The sequence below is a fragment of the Equus przewalskii genome, chromosome 24 (assembly GCF_037783145.1).
Source record: "Equus przewalskii isolate Varuska chromosome 24, EquPr2, whole genome shotgun sequence".
NCBI classification, from domain to species: domain Eukaryota; kingdom Metazoa; phylum Chordata; class Mammalia; order Perissodactyla; family Equidae; genus Equus; species Equus przewalskii.
The window spans coordinates 8,150,652-8,167,263 of NC_091854.1; the positions used below are offsets into that span (position 1 = coordinate 8,150,652).

At 42.2% G+C, this 16,612-nt stretch overlaps 1 protein-coding gene across 8 annotated transcripts in view; it reads left to right on the forward strand.

Moving 5' to 3' along the window:
- Positions 1 to 16,612, forward strand: part of TGFBR3 (transforming growth factor beta receptor 3) — a 187,351-nt gene that overhangs the window by 157,814 nt on the left and 12,925 nt on the right. For 5 of the 8 annotated variants that reach the window (XM_070592193.1, XM_008524419.2, XM_070592190.1 and 2 more), the window contains exons 13-15: positions 1,104 to 1,403; positions 5,175 to 5,295; positions 14,058 to 14,099. In XM_070592193.1, the coding sequence (XP_070448294.1) occupies positions 1,104 to 1,403; positions 5,175 to 5,295; positions 14,058 to 14,099 (463 nt within the window). The remainder of the gene's footprint in view (positions 1 to 1,103; positions 1,404 to 5,174; positions 5,296 to 14,057; positions 14,100 to 16,612) is intronic. The other 3 variants (XM_008524420.2, XM_070592195.1, XM_070592196.1) reach the window with 1 other exon arrangement.

Consider the following 16,612-nt stretch of genomic DNA (forward strand, 5'->3'; position numbering starts at 1 on the left):
GTGTCAGGGATTTCCCCTCCGTATCTCAGAATGGAAAGTGTGTTCATATCTCCATGCTTTTTGAAAGGATTCTGGGGCTGTTGGCCTATGGTTAAGGACTAACTTTATTTCTAAAGTGTTTAAGTTTATTTTGATCCTACGTTTAGTCAAGGAATGAGACACAGAAGGAAGAGGCAGTTCATACAGTGATCCATGTGTCACCAAATGGAGAATCCAGTCTGGTCTGGGGATTTTAGCTGAGTTCAAGATATTCGAGGTTTGAATTCTGTTTACACTTGGCCAAACACTACTTCTTGTTTCTAAAGAAAAGAACCTTAACAAGATTTGGACATAACCCATACAAATGTTTTGTAAGAGGGAAGTGTAAATGAGTTGGAAACGTTTCCAGATTAGATTTCCCTTAAAATACCCTCGGGCTTAAAGAGTGAAGGGAGAGTACTTGGCAAGGTCTGGTTGGACCTGTGAGCAGCTGGGACACTTGGCCAGGCCTGTGATCGCCACCAGATTGCACCGTCCCTGACATCCAGCCCCAGAGGCCAGCTCTGCCTGCTCACTGCAAAGCAGGACTTTAAATGAATCAGTAGCTTTACTGCAATATTTTAGGCTCACTTGGACTTGTTGCAATTTGAAGTTCATTCCTCCCTGCCTGGGTTAAAGAGATGGTGCCCCTGTATTTTTTTTTGGAGCAATTTTTAAAAAGAGCTTGCTTAACAAGTGATACGGTATTGTGACAGTAGGGGCTTTGCCTGTTGGTGTTTTATTTATTTTGGAAAATTCACTTTAGGTGCATGATGTGCTTTTATTTTTATCAGAGGACTTATGGGAGGCTAAATAGACTTATTCATCTTGTATTGGAATCTTCCAGGCTGGCACTTGAACTAAATAATTCACTGTCACCATCCGTATCAAGTTTGAATGGAAAACATCTCTTTGTTCAATGAGTCTATGTTACTTTTGTAATTAGAAAGAAGACTGTATAAGTATGTTGTGAAAGTTGAAGCAATGTCTCTCATCAGAAGGACCGTGTTGTATGTCACCCTTGTGCCTAAAGTAAAAGTGAGGTGCTAACTCGTTTCTGAATCGATCTTTCTGTTCTTTTGTAGGTATCTGTTACTAAGGCTGACCAAGAACTGGGATTTGCCATCCAAACGTGCTTTATCTCTCCATATTCGAACTCCGAAGGGATGTCTGATTACACCATCATTGAGAACATTTGCCCTAAAGACGAATCTGTGAAATTCTACAATCCCAAGAGAGTGCACTTTCCTATCCCACAAGCCGAGATGGATAAGAAGCGATTCAGCTTTGTTTTTAAATCTGTCTTCAACAGCTCACTGCTCTTTCTGCAGTGTGAGCTCACGTTGTGTACCAAGAAGGAAAAGGACCCCCAGAAGTTACCTAAGGTTCGTGGACCTTTGTCCATTTGTACTGTTATTTTGACATTTGTAGGTGAGGCAGTGGCCTATGGAGAAGTTTCATCACGAGTTATGGCAGGTTGAGGTTTGGGGTTTGGGAATTGCCCAATTGTAGTAACAAAGTCCGTGTTAGCAGGGAACTGTGAGTTTTATGGAGTCTTAGAGAATAAATCCTGACAGTATGATTTTTTTTTTTTCCATGCATGCTACTTAGTAGTATCTTACAAATTATAAATCAAGACTGTTTTCCATTGAGGGAGAGGTCTGGCTTTATCTTTGCTATTCAGATAGCGTGCGGTGCCAAAAGTGCAGAGAGCCGAAGGACAAGCTCAGTGTGAGGATTAATTTTTCCAGGTCCCGCCAAGACTTGTATTGCAATTGTCTTTTGACCTTCTCTGTGTGAGTTATAGGGTTGACTTGTCTCAGGAGGACTTCTAAGGGAAACTAACAAATATTTTAATTTTTCTCGGTTTCATGTCAGTTCCTGTTTGCCTCACGTCACTCCCCATATTGAACGAGTACATTCTGTTGCCACAACAGAAATCAGAACCCTTTGACCTTGCTGAAATGGCTACTCTGGGGGAAATCTGCAAGGTTCATTACCTCATTAGTTTGGCCTTGTGTGTGAAAGGTGTCCTTTGCCTTAGTTTTGTTTCTGTGATCTGCCATAATTATGTATAATTTCATATGTGCATTTATTCTGTAGATATCTCACACAATGTAAGCTGACTTCTGATCCTCTTGTAGTCACATATCAGTCAGTGTCTAAAAGTGTAATAAGCCAGCTGTATCAATAATGTATTGTATGTGTGGAATTCTCTCAATTAATACATAGATTGTAAGAGATCGGTGTAGAGGTAGAGAGAAAAATTATTATTATCAGATAGATTACCATTGACCTGAATCCTTGGCACTGTTATATTCCCTTGAGCATTCATTTCTTCAATAACACCAAAGAAAATTTTATAATACGTATGAAAATATAGCAAATCTGGTTATAGTCATCAGGGAGCACATATGTATAGGGTGATTTAGATTGTGTTCTTTAGGTTGCTTTTGGAAACATTGATGCTGTAGGGGAGGAAGAGCTTTCCTCTACCCTCTCTGGGTTCGTCTGGCCGGAGAATGAATTAAATTCACATGAGACAAAATAGCAGGAGAAAATTAAACAAAGCTTTATAACATGTATGCATGGGAGAGACTCAGGCAAGCTGAGCAACTCGCCAAAATGAGTGAAGCCCCCACCTTAAACATCATCTTCAGCTAAAGACAAAGCAGGATGTTGGGGGTGAGGAGAGTCAGTTACAGGAGGTTACCAGAAACAGGAGTAAGATTATTATGCAGATTTAAGTGCTTGCCTTTGGCATTGATTAAGAGTTTCGAGAGATAAGGTCATCCCCCTCTTCTTCCTGGTACAGAGAGGGAGGCTCCTTTACAGATGGAGATTTCCTTTACAATGTAAATGTCTCCTAACAAAGGGCAAGCAAGTTCCACCCCTCAGTTGCTTTCCTGTCTGCAGTTTATTAAAAGAAACTAGCCCCAAATAATCCTCATGCCAAAGAGACATATCTTGGGGTGGCCAATTCCAGGCCCGCACAATGCCTTGGCCTTGTGGACATTGACCTTCCAGTGGCCCTCAAGGTTGGGGCTCAGTGGACAGTGGTAGAAAGCCCTGGGGAACTTAATGCTTGGCTGTGGGACCCAGCTGCTTCCTGCAGGCAGAGAGAACTTTTAGGAGTTAGAGATCTAGCGGGGGAGGCCTGGCAGTTACCAGGAGTCTTTACTGGTGGCTTTATTTATTTATTTTATTTTATATTTTATTTTTATTTATTTATTTATTTATTTATTTGAGGAAGATTAGCCCTGAGCTAACTACTGCCAATCCTCCTCTTTTTGCTGAGGAAGCCTGGCCCTGAGCTGACCTCCATGCCCATCTTCCTCTACTTTATATGCGGGACGCCTACCACAGCATGGCTTGCCAAGCGGTGCCATGTCTGCACCCAGGATCCGAACCGGCGAGCCCTGGGCCGCTGAGAAGCGGAACGTGCGAATTTAACCGCTGCGCCACCCGGCCAGCCCCTACTGGTGCCTTTACCTGTTAGCTTTTACCCAGCCTGTCCTGTAGCAGCCCAGCTTCATATCTGTGAAAATTAGTCCTAATATTTCCTTCCAGAGCATTCTAAGGAGAGCTCTAAGTCTCAGAGGATGACCTGGGATGTGACGCTAAACCTAAAGTCGCTATTTACAGTCAAGGCAAGATGCAATGGGAGGAGCATGGAGACTGTGAGGGAAGGCCTGCTGCTTCCTAACAGGACTTTAAGAAGTCCCTTGCTCTCTCAGAACCGGCATGTCCTCATCTATAACACTGAAGTAATAGTACCCAGCTTCCCTCCTGGGTAGAGGAGCAAATGAGACAATAGATATGACAGTCCACCGTTTGTAGAGCGCAGCTGGGATGAGCTGTTACCACTTTCCTTCTGTTCACTGCTTATGGTTAATATTTCCATATTCTGTTGACTTCTGAGTACTTTCTAGACAAAGCCAAAGAATCTTCTAGGAAGAGTTCTCGAAGATCTTTGAGTCCAATTCTGCCCTTTGCTGATGAAACTGAGGCCAGAGAGTTCGGTGTCTTGCCCAGGTCATGCAGTAGGTTAGTCACAGAAGCAGCGACTTACTTAACTAAAGAACTAATTGGCAAGTAAGAAGGCTTTTCCTAAAATACGGATCCTCTCAATAATGGTTCCTCTCCACGGAAAAATCCATTGTTTCACTCTGTAAGAGGGCTATTGTAAAGACTTTCTCTGTTTTTGAGGGGGAGAAGAAGGAGTTGTCTTCTTGTAATATGGGTCTAACTTGCATGTTGCTTAGAGCAGCAGTGACAATAAAGCCAAAAAAAGTCTTTGCTCTTTTGTGCCTGGAAAAGCTGGAAGTTGATTAACTTTCTGGGGTGCCTTGCTATAGACTTTTAAAATGATTGATAAATTTCTTCTTACAACAAAAGTGAATGGATGTCATTTACATTAGAGTCTCACCTACTGCGGAGCTTAGACCAGGAACCAAAGTTATTTTAAAGAAAAAGGCAATGGAACGTGATTATACTTTTTAAAAACGGATACACTGGGCTTGGGCATGCTAGTTCTAAGGTTGGGCCTTAAAATAGCTGGAAGCAGCTGATCGCATGGCCTCCACACCTGGGCACAACTCCCCAGGACTTCATTTTGGGACATTGAAAGCAGATGACCCTGGAAAGCTTCATTTTGTGTGAGCCTATACCAGGATTAAAAAAAAATCGAACATACTCAACAACATGATTATCTTTTTGGACAACAAATGTAAAATCTGTCACCATCATAATTCAATACACGAAGTTTCCCACAGTCACAAATCACAAACATGAACCATTTATGTGAAGCCAGCTTGGTGAGGGGCCAACGTTTGTCTTATGGTTTCTTTATTTTTCAGACTAAATAACACTAAAACCTCCAGTTGTTTCATGGGAAGACAGGAGAAGAAAAAGACAGTATTTATAAGCTGTCCAGCGATATTTGCATCTTTAAGTGCAGCTGAGAATACACTGAGCCTGCCATTATATCTCCCAGATTATTTGTGGTTCTTTGAAAAATACCCGAATTTCCTGTTTTTCTGTGGTAAACAACTGTGAGCTGTGTGATGAGGGACACAGGACAACTGCAGGCAGAGCTGGTGAAGCCCCTTTTCGAGTGACCCCTCAGCTCTGTGCTTTGCTCTTCCTCTCTGCAGTGCGTGCCTCCCGACGAAGCCTGCACCTCACTGGACGCCTCGATGATCTGGGCCATGATGCAGAATAAGAAGACGTTCACCAAGCCTCTCGCTGTGATCCACCACCAAGTGGAATCTAAAGGTGCGTTTCGGGAGGCTCAGTCAGAGAGTAGGGGCCTGCGGGCTGCTTGGGAAGAAGCTCCCATACTGTAAATCAGAGTCCAGTTTTATTCAAAAGATAGATTAATGCCCAATTAGTAGCTTTAGGATTCTTTGCCCGAGGAGTCTTTTATTTAGTTAGCTCTCCTGCTGCCTGTGGCTGTTTAGTGATACATTTGCAAGTGATCCTTAAATATTGATCCTCCTTAAATATTAGATCAGAGTCAAGATTGTCCCTGTCACGGTGTCACTCTGCCTTGTGTTCACATATGCCTCCTTGAGTGTGCAGGAAAGGGTTAGAGTTCCTCCTAGCATGCTGGCCTTGCACCCAGTCCACAGCCCATCTTCCTGTGATCTTCTGGTAAACGTTGTGCTGGCTACAGCCTATTGTGGTGCTTTGTCAAGATCGCAGGTGCCTTTGGGGAGAGTATTATGTCTATGAACACCATCCTTCTTAGGTGCCAGAGCAGAAAGAAGGTTGAGAACCACTGTCCAAATGCATTTTTATAATTTAGATTTTGGAATTTTACAGTCACATTTGTTTCTTGAAGCCAAGAGTGCCTCTTCCTACACACACAGGAACATTTAGCAAAGTGCATCTTCTGGGAGGAAAGAAAGGTTGTGTCCCACAAGGTGTGGCATCAATACTGGGAGGACAGGTGGGCAAAGCCAGGCCTGGCATAGGCCGAGCCAGCCAAACCAGCAGAGAAGCAGAGTTGGGCTCTATGGGGATATTAGGAATGGATACGAGGCCCTCTGGACTGTGTGGAGAGTGTCTGACAGGGACCAGCGTCACACATCCAAGGGCGTGAACAAGCAAGAACGCACCAGGCAGCTGTCAACATCTGAGAGGGTGGAACCAAGTGTTGCATGGGCTATCTGGGCTGTTGGAGTTGTCACTGTCTAGATACAATCTGTGCCACTCCAGAATCCTTGCTGTTGAAAGGTGTCAAACTCAGAGAAGGCTGGGGGGAGTGAAAGTGGATTCCAAGCCTCTGGGGTTAGATATTTCCGGACTAATGTCCCAGGCTGCCTTCCACCACCTTGAGGGGCAGAGAGGAGCCTGGCACCAAGGGCCTTGACAAACGCCGATGAACAGCCTGACTCCAGCTGCTGGGCGTTAATTGGGGGACCTGCTGGGTGGTGCTGACACCAGATCTAGGCTTGGGGCAGCCCAGGGATGGCATTTCTGAACTGAGCATTGTGGGATTTGCAAGACTAGGCAGCAGGGGCAGCCCTGGAGCGGATAGGACCTAACAGAACAGAGGCATGCGGATGCCATCCAGTTTCTTCTTTGGTTGAGTGGCCTTTGTGAAAATAGCAGAGCCATTCCTACTGTCATATCTGGGGTGGCATCTGCCCCTTTCCTAGGAATGTGCTCACTTTGGAAAGGCAGGAGAGCATAGTGGGGAGGGCACTGGCTTAGAACCAGGAGCCTGGGGCACAGCTCTTAGCTTTTCCTGCTGACTCCCTGTGGGACTTGGGAGACCTTGTCCCTAGGTTCATTTTCTTTCCGTGAAAAAGGAGGAGTTTGGACTAGACGACTTCCAGAGGCCTTTCAGCTGTAACACTCAGCTGTACTGTTTGAAGAAGCAAAATAGTTTTTCATTCATTTCCCGGCCATTTAAAGTTGGTGTGAAATGTGCCTATTAGATGTTTATTGGTTCCTCAACAACGTTTTTGTTGTTGTTTGTTTTCGTTTTATTGGTTCGTTTTCAATGATTTGAAACAGTTATAACCGCCACAGTCTTTCTATAAATGGATTGCCCAAATAGTTTGTTGTTTATTGGGTCCAGGGGAAAGAAAGAAGAATAAATGAATTGCGCTGCAAAGTATATCACACTGGGCAGCAGCTGGCTCTGTTTTGTACTGTGAAAGTGGTTTAACAATAGCAACAGCTACCTCATACTCCATCTGTTACTCTTACCTATTTTGGGGGAGGTAATTCTGCTGGTAATTGAAGGCGGCAGCTTGCTTTTTCCTATGCCAGACAATAATTAGGCGTTAATATTGCAGCAGTATAACTTCCAGTAATTCATTCATTTTTCTTTTAAGTCTAGTGGTATTTTTCTAAGTAATTCCTCTTGTAAATTAGGTAATTACCTTTATTTAAATATAGTGTAATTATCCTGAAAGTTCAGTGCTTTCTTTACGTAAAAGTTCAAGAGGAAAGTTTTACCAAATATCAAAGCAATTTCATGAGATTTGCTAATTGAGATTAGAGTTTAGTGGAGAAGCATGTGGTGAAGAAAGTTTATTGCTTCGGTTTGTTCAACAAATTGAGGAGATTACTGTAGGCCAGCTTCCCAGGGGCTATATGCAAATATACTTGCTAACTCTGCCCTGGATAAGGGAAGTTTCCCGGCAGTTTTCAACTCGGTGAGTGACTCCTCTCACCTTTTTTGTTTATTTTCTCTTGATTCTAAAATCATTTCTCCTCAGTGCGGGCCAGAGGAGTCTGCTTTCCTTCTGACTCTCAGTGAATTGGAATAGTCAATTGAAAGGGGAATATGACCATTTGCTTAATAGTATTGGTTTATTTGAATAATAACAGGGTCACAAATGTTCTTCCTACCAGACAGCTTTGTGTGTTACTGTAGTAAGCACAGATACTATAGTATCTCTAGAAGTGGGTAGATCTCTTATTAGGATTAACTTTTTGGGTAAAAATTTCCCAACCAATGGGACATTTCACTGGCCTTTCAACTACACAGGCACTCTTCAAAGGCTGTGCCAAAGTCCCAGCTCTCTCTGGTAATTTGGTCCATCTTATTTCTCAACACTTGGGTTTTCTGGGACAGCAGTTAAAGGCTCTGGTTATCACCTTCACAGCCAAGCTGAGAACTGCTCTGTAGCTACCGATGCCAATAGCACGGACACATTTCAGGCAGTGTTTCTGCCATCTCTGGACAGAGAGAATAAGCCATCAAGATTGAATAAATAATTCTAGGTCCTCCTCTGGGCAACTGTTTTTAGTGGAACTTTCCTGAGCTTCCACAGCATATTTTGGCTACGTTTGCTCTCTCAGCCCCTTGGGAACCAGTGTTGGGTTAGCATTGTTTTGCTGCTTAAACTTTCGGTAATTGATGATGGTGCTGGTGGCAATGATAGTGTGATGGAGATGATGATGATGATTAACATTTATTGAGCATTTACTTAGTAAAAGGCTCTGGGCTAAATGCTTTATGTGGATACTTGTATTTAATTCTCTTAGTCCCTCTGTGAGGCAAGTAAAGAGTGAGCTTAAGTGACTTGGCCAAGGTCACACCACATCTAAATAAATGGTGGATCTGGGATTGAAATCCGGGCACTTTGATTTCCAGATCCTATGCCTTATCCTAGGTGGTAGCTGATTCTAGTATTTAATCAAAACTGCAAGCGGGTCTGGCCCCATGGTGTAGTGGTTAAGCTTGGTGTGCTCCACTTCGGTGGCCTGGGTTCACAGGTTCAGAAACTGGGCGTGGACCTATACCACTCATCAGCCATGTTATGGTGGCATCCCATATATAAAGTGGAGGAAGGTTGGTATAGATGTTAGCTCAGGGCTAATCTTCCTCAAGCAAAAAAAAAAAAAAACCGCTGCAAGCAACATAGGCAACTATCTCTTCACACCCCTCTTCCCACCCCCTTCCCCTGTTCATGTATGTCACATTGGTATTCAAGTTAACAGCCCATACTCTAATGATTATGAACTAAAAAGAAGATAAAGAATTTTAGAAAAAGATCTGTTCACGCAAAGGGTTAAGATGCTGGGAAACATGTAAACTGTTTAAGAAAGTATTAGAGGTTTGGAGAAGTTCTGTGACTTCGAAATGTAACTCACGGAAAAACCCAGAAAATGTGAATAGTTTATGCATTTTACGGTTTATGGCAAAACAATTAAAATAGTTGAGGTGGTGCCACCCTACCATATTTTCTGAAATATTTTGAAGTATAGGCATGTTAGTGCTGTTTGCCTTGGATGCGGTGACCACTTTTTACAGCGTTTGAGAACACTTGGGCTTACACGATAAAAATGGTTACACCACGTCAGTGATAATTTTTTTTAAATGATGAAAGGGAAGAGTAATCATTTCTCTGAATTTAGGGCACATAAACAAGAAAATGGACATAAAAGAATAATAAATATCATCCAAATTTGCCATAATTTATATACAATATGTAAATCTTAGCAAGTTAGATGTTTAAAATACTGAATTTTCACCACATAACTTTTTAAAAATAAAAGTGTGCTCAGAACAGCACCTGGCATATCATGGTACTCAGTAAATGTTAATTTCCTTTCCTTCCTCTTAACATCTTAACCAACCTAGGTTTTTCAGGGGGAGTGGAAGGGAAAGTCATGAACGTCAGTTGGAAGTTAATCCAAGAGAGGCGTTACTTTTTGGAACACATTTGATTTTTCCAGAACAAAAATACTCTAAAGCATCATCAGCCAGGTTTTGACCTCAGGCTGAGGTAAAGATGAGGGGAAGCTGAGTAGAAAGATGGTAGAAATGCCTAATCGATAGGCCAAGGCATTCGGTCTCTATCCAGTAAGGGTGGGGGGCGGGGGGCGGTCACTGGGATTTTCTTATTCAATGCGCTTCACATTTTAAAAACTTCTTCCTTTGGAAAATTTCAAATATATACAGAAATAGGGAGAATAGTAGAATGAACTCCCATGAACCCTTCATCTGGTTTCAACAATTACCAATTCATAGCCAGTCTTGTCTTATCACTTCCTCTCCCTGGATTGTTTTGAAGGAAACTCAGACATTTCATTTCATCCATAAATATTCCAGGGTGCACCTCTAAAAGGTGAGAACCATCAAAAGCTCTCGAGTAGGGAAACTGCTGATTGGATCATTTAGGAAGAGTGCTCTGAAAGCAGCGTGAAGGTTGGGTTGCTGGGGAATGTGCACAATAAGAAGAAATACATGGTGTTTACACTCATTTATTCCAAAAAGTGTTTATTGAGTACCTGCTATATGCTTGGCATATAGTAGACAAATTAGCCTGTCTTTAAGGCCTTTACAGTCTGGTGCAGAGTTTCACAACCTTGGCACTATTGCCGTTTTCAGCTGGGTTACTCTGTTGTGGGGGGTTGTCCTGTGCATGTGGATGTCGAGCAGCATCCCTGGCTTCTACTCACTAGATGCCCGTAACAAACCCCTCCACCCCCAGTTTTGATAATCCAAAGCATTTCCAAATGTCTCCTGGAGGAGCAAAAATCACCCGTAGGTGAGAACCACTGATCTTGTAGAAGGATGCAGATAAGCAAACAGGTAATTGCAGTGAATGCTATAAATACTGAAAGAACCTAGAGAAGGGGTTCATTTACAGTGAAGTAAAGTAAACTACATCTTAAATGATCTGCACCAGCTCCCTCATCTCCCCCTCCTCCCCTCTTTGCCAAATAACGATCACTGAGGGTACCGGTTAGACACCTTGTTTCCCTGTGGGCCTGCTCTGTCCCACTGTGTTTAGAAGAACCAAATTGAAAGCTGGAGGCCAACAACTGTGGTCAGTTACTCATGCATAACCCCAGAAATATTCCTTTTATGAAAACCATGCCTAACAATCTGAGGAGGAAAATTCTGGTTCAAGAGGCAGACCAAAATTTGCTCAGAGTATATGAAAAGATTTAATTCAGGATGTTGATTATAGTTTTTTCTTTCTGTAAAGAAATCTTTATTGTTAAAATTCTCTTTACAGCGATAGCTAGGATTCCTTTCTTACCATCTTACCCTTAAACCAAAAGTAAATATTGTTGTATCCACTCTTTTCCTTTCAACATGCCAGCTCAATTATAGGGTTCCGGTGGAGATCAAACTATTTTAGTAATATTCAGTGGTTATTGGGGATTTTGGAAGAAAAAAGTTAGAGGATAAAATCCTTTAACCTCAGTTCTGCAGCTTGTGCGTGTTATTGTTTATGTGCAGAAATCGGGAAGGAACTTCACCTCAGGGAAATAAGCAACAACTGTTTCTGTTTAGCTCTGCAAGAAGGCCCCTATTTGGGGTGGGGGAAGAGGATTAGATCATAACGTAAGTCCATTAAGAATTTTAAAACAATGCCATCCATCACACAGGCCTTGCTCTAAAACGTAAATTCTCACATGTGAGGTCTCTTTAGGGGAGACTCATTGTTTAAAACCTCATGGGGATTCTGAGTGACAAAGTCAAACCACAGCCGGTTGATTGGATGGACCTCTTCCCAGAAGTGTGTATATTTCTTGCATGATGCACACCATAGAGACCTTTAAATGCCTTTGGACTTATTTCAGCAAATCAAACCACTACTTCTGGAAAGTAGGAGAATTTTGTGGTTAGATAGCCCTATTTTATAGGGTTCTTAGGAGTTTAAAATGAAAAAAGGTAAGTGAAGGCTTTTTGTCAGTTGTAAGACACTATACAAATGTGCAAATGGAAGGCATCACCGTTGTTATTTTATGCTGCTTTTAAGGCTGATGAGACCAAACTCCCAGGGATCAGTCTCTTGTGTGCAGTTTGTAGTTGGTGTGTTTTCTGCATACGGAACTCAATTTTATTAAAAACAGAATTATTTTAATTTTCTTTAAGTATAGCTTTTGCATATATCCTTATCCCTGCGCCACCGTGTTGCACAGCTCCAGGGGGCACCGTTCACTTGTGGTGGCTTTGGTTCATCCAGGGGCATATTCTTTCCGTTAGAGCTGGACTGTGATGCCTCATGCTGCAAGCATGTCATCAGTCCAGCTGAGAGGGTTAATCCTGAGAATGCACAGTCCTGTCTAGCTTTATTTTTATATACAGCAACTCAAATACTGCTTGTTTTGGTCAATTTTTCACAAGTTCTTTTCACTTCACTGTGAATTCCAACATAAGGTGTGTCTTCCATCTTTACCGAATGAAAATGGAGATGAAAAGAGAGGCGCTAAAAACTGATCACTTTTAAACTCTAAAGAGCAGGGGCAGAGTCTGTGCCAGGACTCAGCACACATTTTTTGATAAAGGGCCAGATAGGGAATATTTTCGATTTGTGGCTCCTACAGTCCCTGCCTCAACTAGTCAACGCTGCCGTTGCAGCATGAAAGCAGCCGGAGACAATACGTCCTTGAAGGAGCATGGTTATGTTCAAGTGGAACCATATTTATAGAATAGATTTGAATTTCATATCATTTTCACGTCATAAAATATTACTCTTTTGATTTTTTTTAACCACTTAAAAATATAAAATTGATCCTTAGCTCATGGGCCATACAAAAATAAGTCTTGGGCCCTTATATGCTAGCCCCCGATCCATGCTGTTCTCACCATTGAGGATAGCGAGTAGCTATACGCACGTAGTTGCTTAATCAGTGCTCCCCCAGCTAAGGACAGCACACTCACCATCATTTAGCCTACTAGGCAGAATCTGCAATTCTGCTTCAACCTCTGCCCTGATGCTTTCCAGCTGTGACCTTGGACTAGTCACATGATAGCAGTGTTAGGCTGCTCGTTTGTAAACTAGTGATAAGAATTCTTTTTCTGCCTCCCTCTCAGGGCTGGTGTGAACCTCAGATGAGATCATGGCCATGTAGCACTTTCTGAACACGAAAGCATTACAGAAATGTCGAAGCATACAAGCATTTTCATATGGTCTTATTCCAAGTTTCCTGTGCTGCCTCCATTTTCAAAAAGTACATCAACATTCTAATCACCCTTCACCAAGCTTTTCTGACAGGGCTATCCTATGCTAGGCTGAGCCCTGAGGATATGCAGAGGAGTAAGAACTAGACCCTGCCCTCAGGGCAGAAAAAAAATTAGAGAACTACGATGTGATGTGGCATATGTGTAACCAAAGAGGGATGGAATGAGCGAAGGTGGGAGAGACCAGCCCTGCTGGGGTAGAGACGGGGCGATAGGAGAGTCAGAGAAGGCCTCCCAGTGAAAATGCCAGCAAAGCAGGTCTAGGGGAGGTGGGTACTTCAGGGGGACGGCTTGCAGAGTGTGATGACGTGGAACAGCATGGAGAATTTGGGGAGCTTAAATGACTGTCAGGAGCCCGGATAGGTGAAGGAGCCCATTAGGAAGGAAGGCTGGAGAGAGGAGGTAGGCAGAATTTCCTGCATAATGCTAAAGAGTTTGGAATTTTTCCCTATAAAAGAAAAGGAGTCATTGAGCGGTTTAATCAGGACAATAACATAATCAGCTCTAGGCTCTGGAAGATTCACTCTGGGGGCACATAAAGAGGAGAAGATCTTTGGGCCGGGGGCAGTGGTGGAGATGGGAGACCAGTTAGGGAAGCTCTGTAGTAATGCCGATGAGTGGTGAAGAGGAGCTGAGCTGTAGGAGGATAACATTAAGGACAGAAGAATAAAGATGGTTTTACAAAACCTGTGTACGTTAAATTGAAAGAATGTTTGAAAGTGGAATAATACTATGAATACACTGGAGAAACACGGTATGAAAGGTATTGAATCCTTTTGTAGATAAATATAAAGGCAAACACACACACACGAATTGTCAGACTCAGATTCCTTAAGTTTTAAGTATTTGCCTTCAAGTCTTCAAATTGGAGAGCCTATACGATTGATCATTAACAAACTACAGTGCTTAAAATTTCTGAGTAATCCATCCATGTTATGGTTTTGATATCTAAAGAGGATAAGTGCCAGAGCTTTCACAAAGTACGTATCTATTAACAAAGAGAAAAGTGTCAGTCTCTGCTGAGATCTTGGTGACCCTTGCTTCAAACTTGATTTCTCTGTGGAATGCATTGTGATTTATGTTTTTATTTCAGAAACAGGTCCAAGCATTAAGGAACCAAGTCCAATTTCTCCACGTAAGTCTTTATGCAACTATTTCGAAATAAAGCCTCCTGGGCTTATATAAGAATGAGCTGGTTATGGAACATTTGCCAAACTTTGAGTTTTGATAAGGAGACTTCTGCTCTCCTCCCTCCCTGCTTTGTCTTGTACTTTCTTTTTCCTTTCCTCTGTCCTTCCTTCATTCTTCTTTCTTTTTTTCTCTCTACCTTTGCCGTTTTTAAATATGAATGTGTTGACTCATTGACATGTCTGGCCTTAATGGGAAGGTAGTAACTTTCTTCATTTAAGAGAGAAAAGTTAATTATTTGCATACTTATATCATTGTGGTCTGAAAGCGTTAACATACAGCTATGGCAGTGGTTTGCTTTCCGGGTCATCAACAGTATTTACCTGCTCAGAGAAGCAGTGCTAAGGGAACTAGTTGCTGTGTCTTCAAGACAATTTCTAGTCCAAAGGAGCGGGGGAGCAGGGCCTTGTAAGAAAAAAAATAATAATAATGCAAAATGATGCGTTGGAAATTGTCTGGGCTAATTTCATCGCTTTGTTATCCAGAAGAAAACTCTGACCAAGAAATATCTAAGTGTCTTGTGCGTGGTTATAATTGGCATTGAGGCAGAACCTGGGCTTTCTGGCTGTGTACCCAGAGCTCTTCTAGATGATGTTGCCTTGTGAGGAGAAGCTCTGCTTTTTTCTTCCCTAAGACTCTCGGGATTAGTCTCTGTGGCTGACCCCATCACATGCACATAACTGTCAGACTGGAGAGTTCCTTTCTAAAGGACTCTCCTTTATAAACCATTCTGTTAAATGTATTGTTTTAACAATATTGTGAAACAGTATCACGAACCCAAAAAAAGACACATTTGGACACGTTCTCTCATACTTACCTAGTGTGATTTTCATAAATGACATCTCCATCTTTAGAATTTTTTCACTAAAAACTTTTTTTTTTTTTTGAGGAAGATTAGCCCTGAGCTAACATCTGCCGCCAGTCTTCCTCTTTTTGCTGAGGAAGACTGGCCCTGAGCTAACATCCAGGCCCATCTTCCTCTACTTTATATGTGGGACACCTGCCACAGCATGGCTTGTTAAGTGGTGCCATGTCCATACCCGGGTTCTGAACCTGCAAACCCCAGGCCACCAGATCAGAATGTATGCACTTAACCACTGTGCCACCGGGCCAGCCCCCACTAAAAACTTTTAATCATGCCTCACTTTTGCATCTGTGAGCATTAAAAGGCAAGTCATCTTTTAGTATCTGTCCTACGGACTAGATTAAGTTAAATTAGGTTGATGGCTTGGTTTGTCTTAACCTCCAGGGAGTTCTTACTCCTTCTAGGGGATCCCCAGCAGTTTTATAAACTTTGTTTACCCCTTGCCTTTAGCGAGTGAGGTAGTGATAGCCCCATTTTTCAGAAGTTGAGTAACTAAACACACCAAAGGGACCACAACTTGGGAATTTGGATCCTTCTAGGATCTTCTCCACCATAACATCCTTTTCCTGAGCCATTTCCAGTGCTGGGGCTGCTCAAGAGGCACATCTGCCTCCAACTGGATCTTTCACACTGAAGTGAGTTGAAAGGCAAAGAAATTTAATTGATATAGAGATCAGCTGGAGTCGCTTCTGACTGGGGAGGAACATAGAAACAGTACTGAAATAATGGAGAGATCCTGTACCTTCAATTTATGTTAAAAAACCAGAGACCTTAGAAGTTTTATTCTACTAAAAACCCCTCTCCCTTAGAAACTGATTTTAACTTTTTGTAAGTGATTCAAAGAAGGTAGTTCTCTTAAATGAAAGGAAATGTTCTATTTCTGTGGCCTGGAATTAATTTCAAACATAAAAATCTTTGCCAAATGGAGGAACAATTGGTTCTATTTATATGTTTTGCTGACCAGAAAAGTGACATCACTCCCCACTGAGAAGTATTTCCGTTCCCCTCATGGAAAGATCACGGTTGGAAAAGTGTTAAAAAGTAGGTTGTTTTAAATGACACAATATGTAATGATTAAGATTGAGGATTCAATATGAGGAGATCAGTGAAATGTTATAATCCACAGGAATTGTTTATCCTTATTCTGTGTTTTCTCCTTCTCACCCCCTTTCTTCTTGCTTTCATACTTTTAAATGTTCCTGAAAATATGTTTGTAAAGTATTTGAAGTGTGTTTTCTGTGTAGCATCTCACTGTTGGAAGTGTTCAGTGAATAAGAAGCGAGTCAGATTTTGATAATGGAAGTTCACCTTTTTTTCTAAAGCATCTTTTTTTTTTTTTTAAAGATTTTATTTTTTCCTTTTTCTTGCCAAACCCCCTGGTACACAGTTGTGTATTTTTAGTTGTGGGTCCTTCCAGGTGTGGCATGTGGGACGCCGCCTCAGCATGGTTTGACGAGCGGTGCCATGTCCATGCCCAGGATTTGAACCGGCGAAACCCTGGGCCGCAGAAGTGGAGCACGTGAACTTAACCACTTGGCCATAGGGCCAGCCCCTTTTCCTTAACCTCTGAATTTTCGAGCCACTTTAGCATTCAA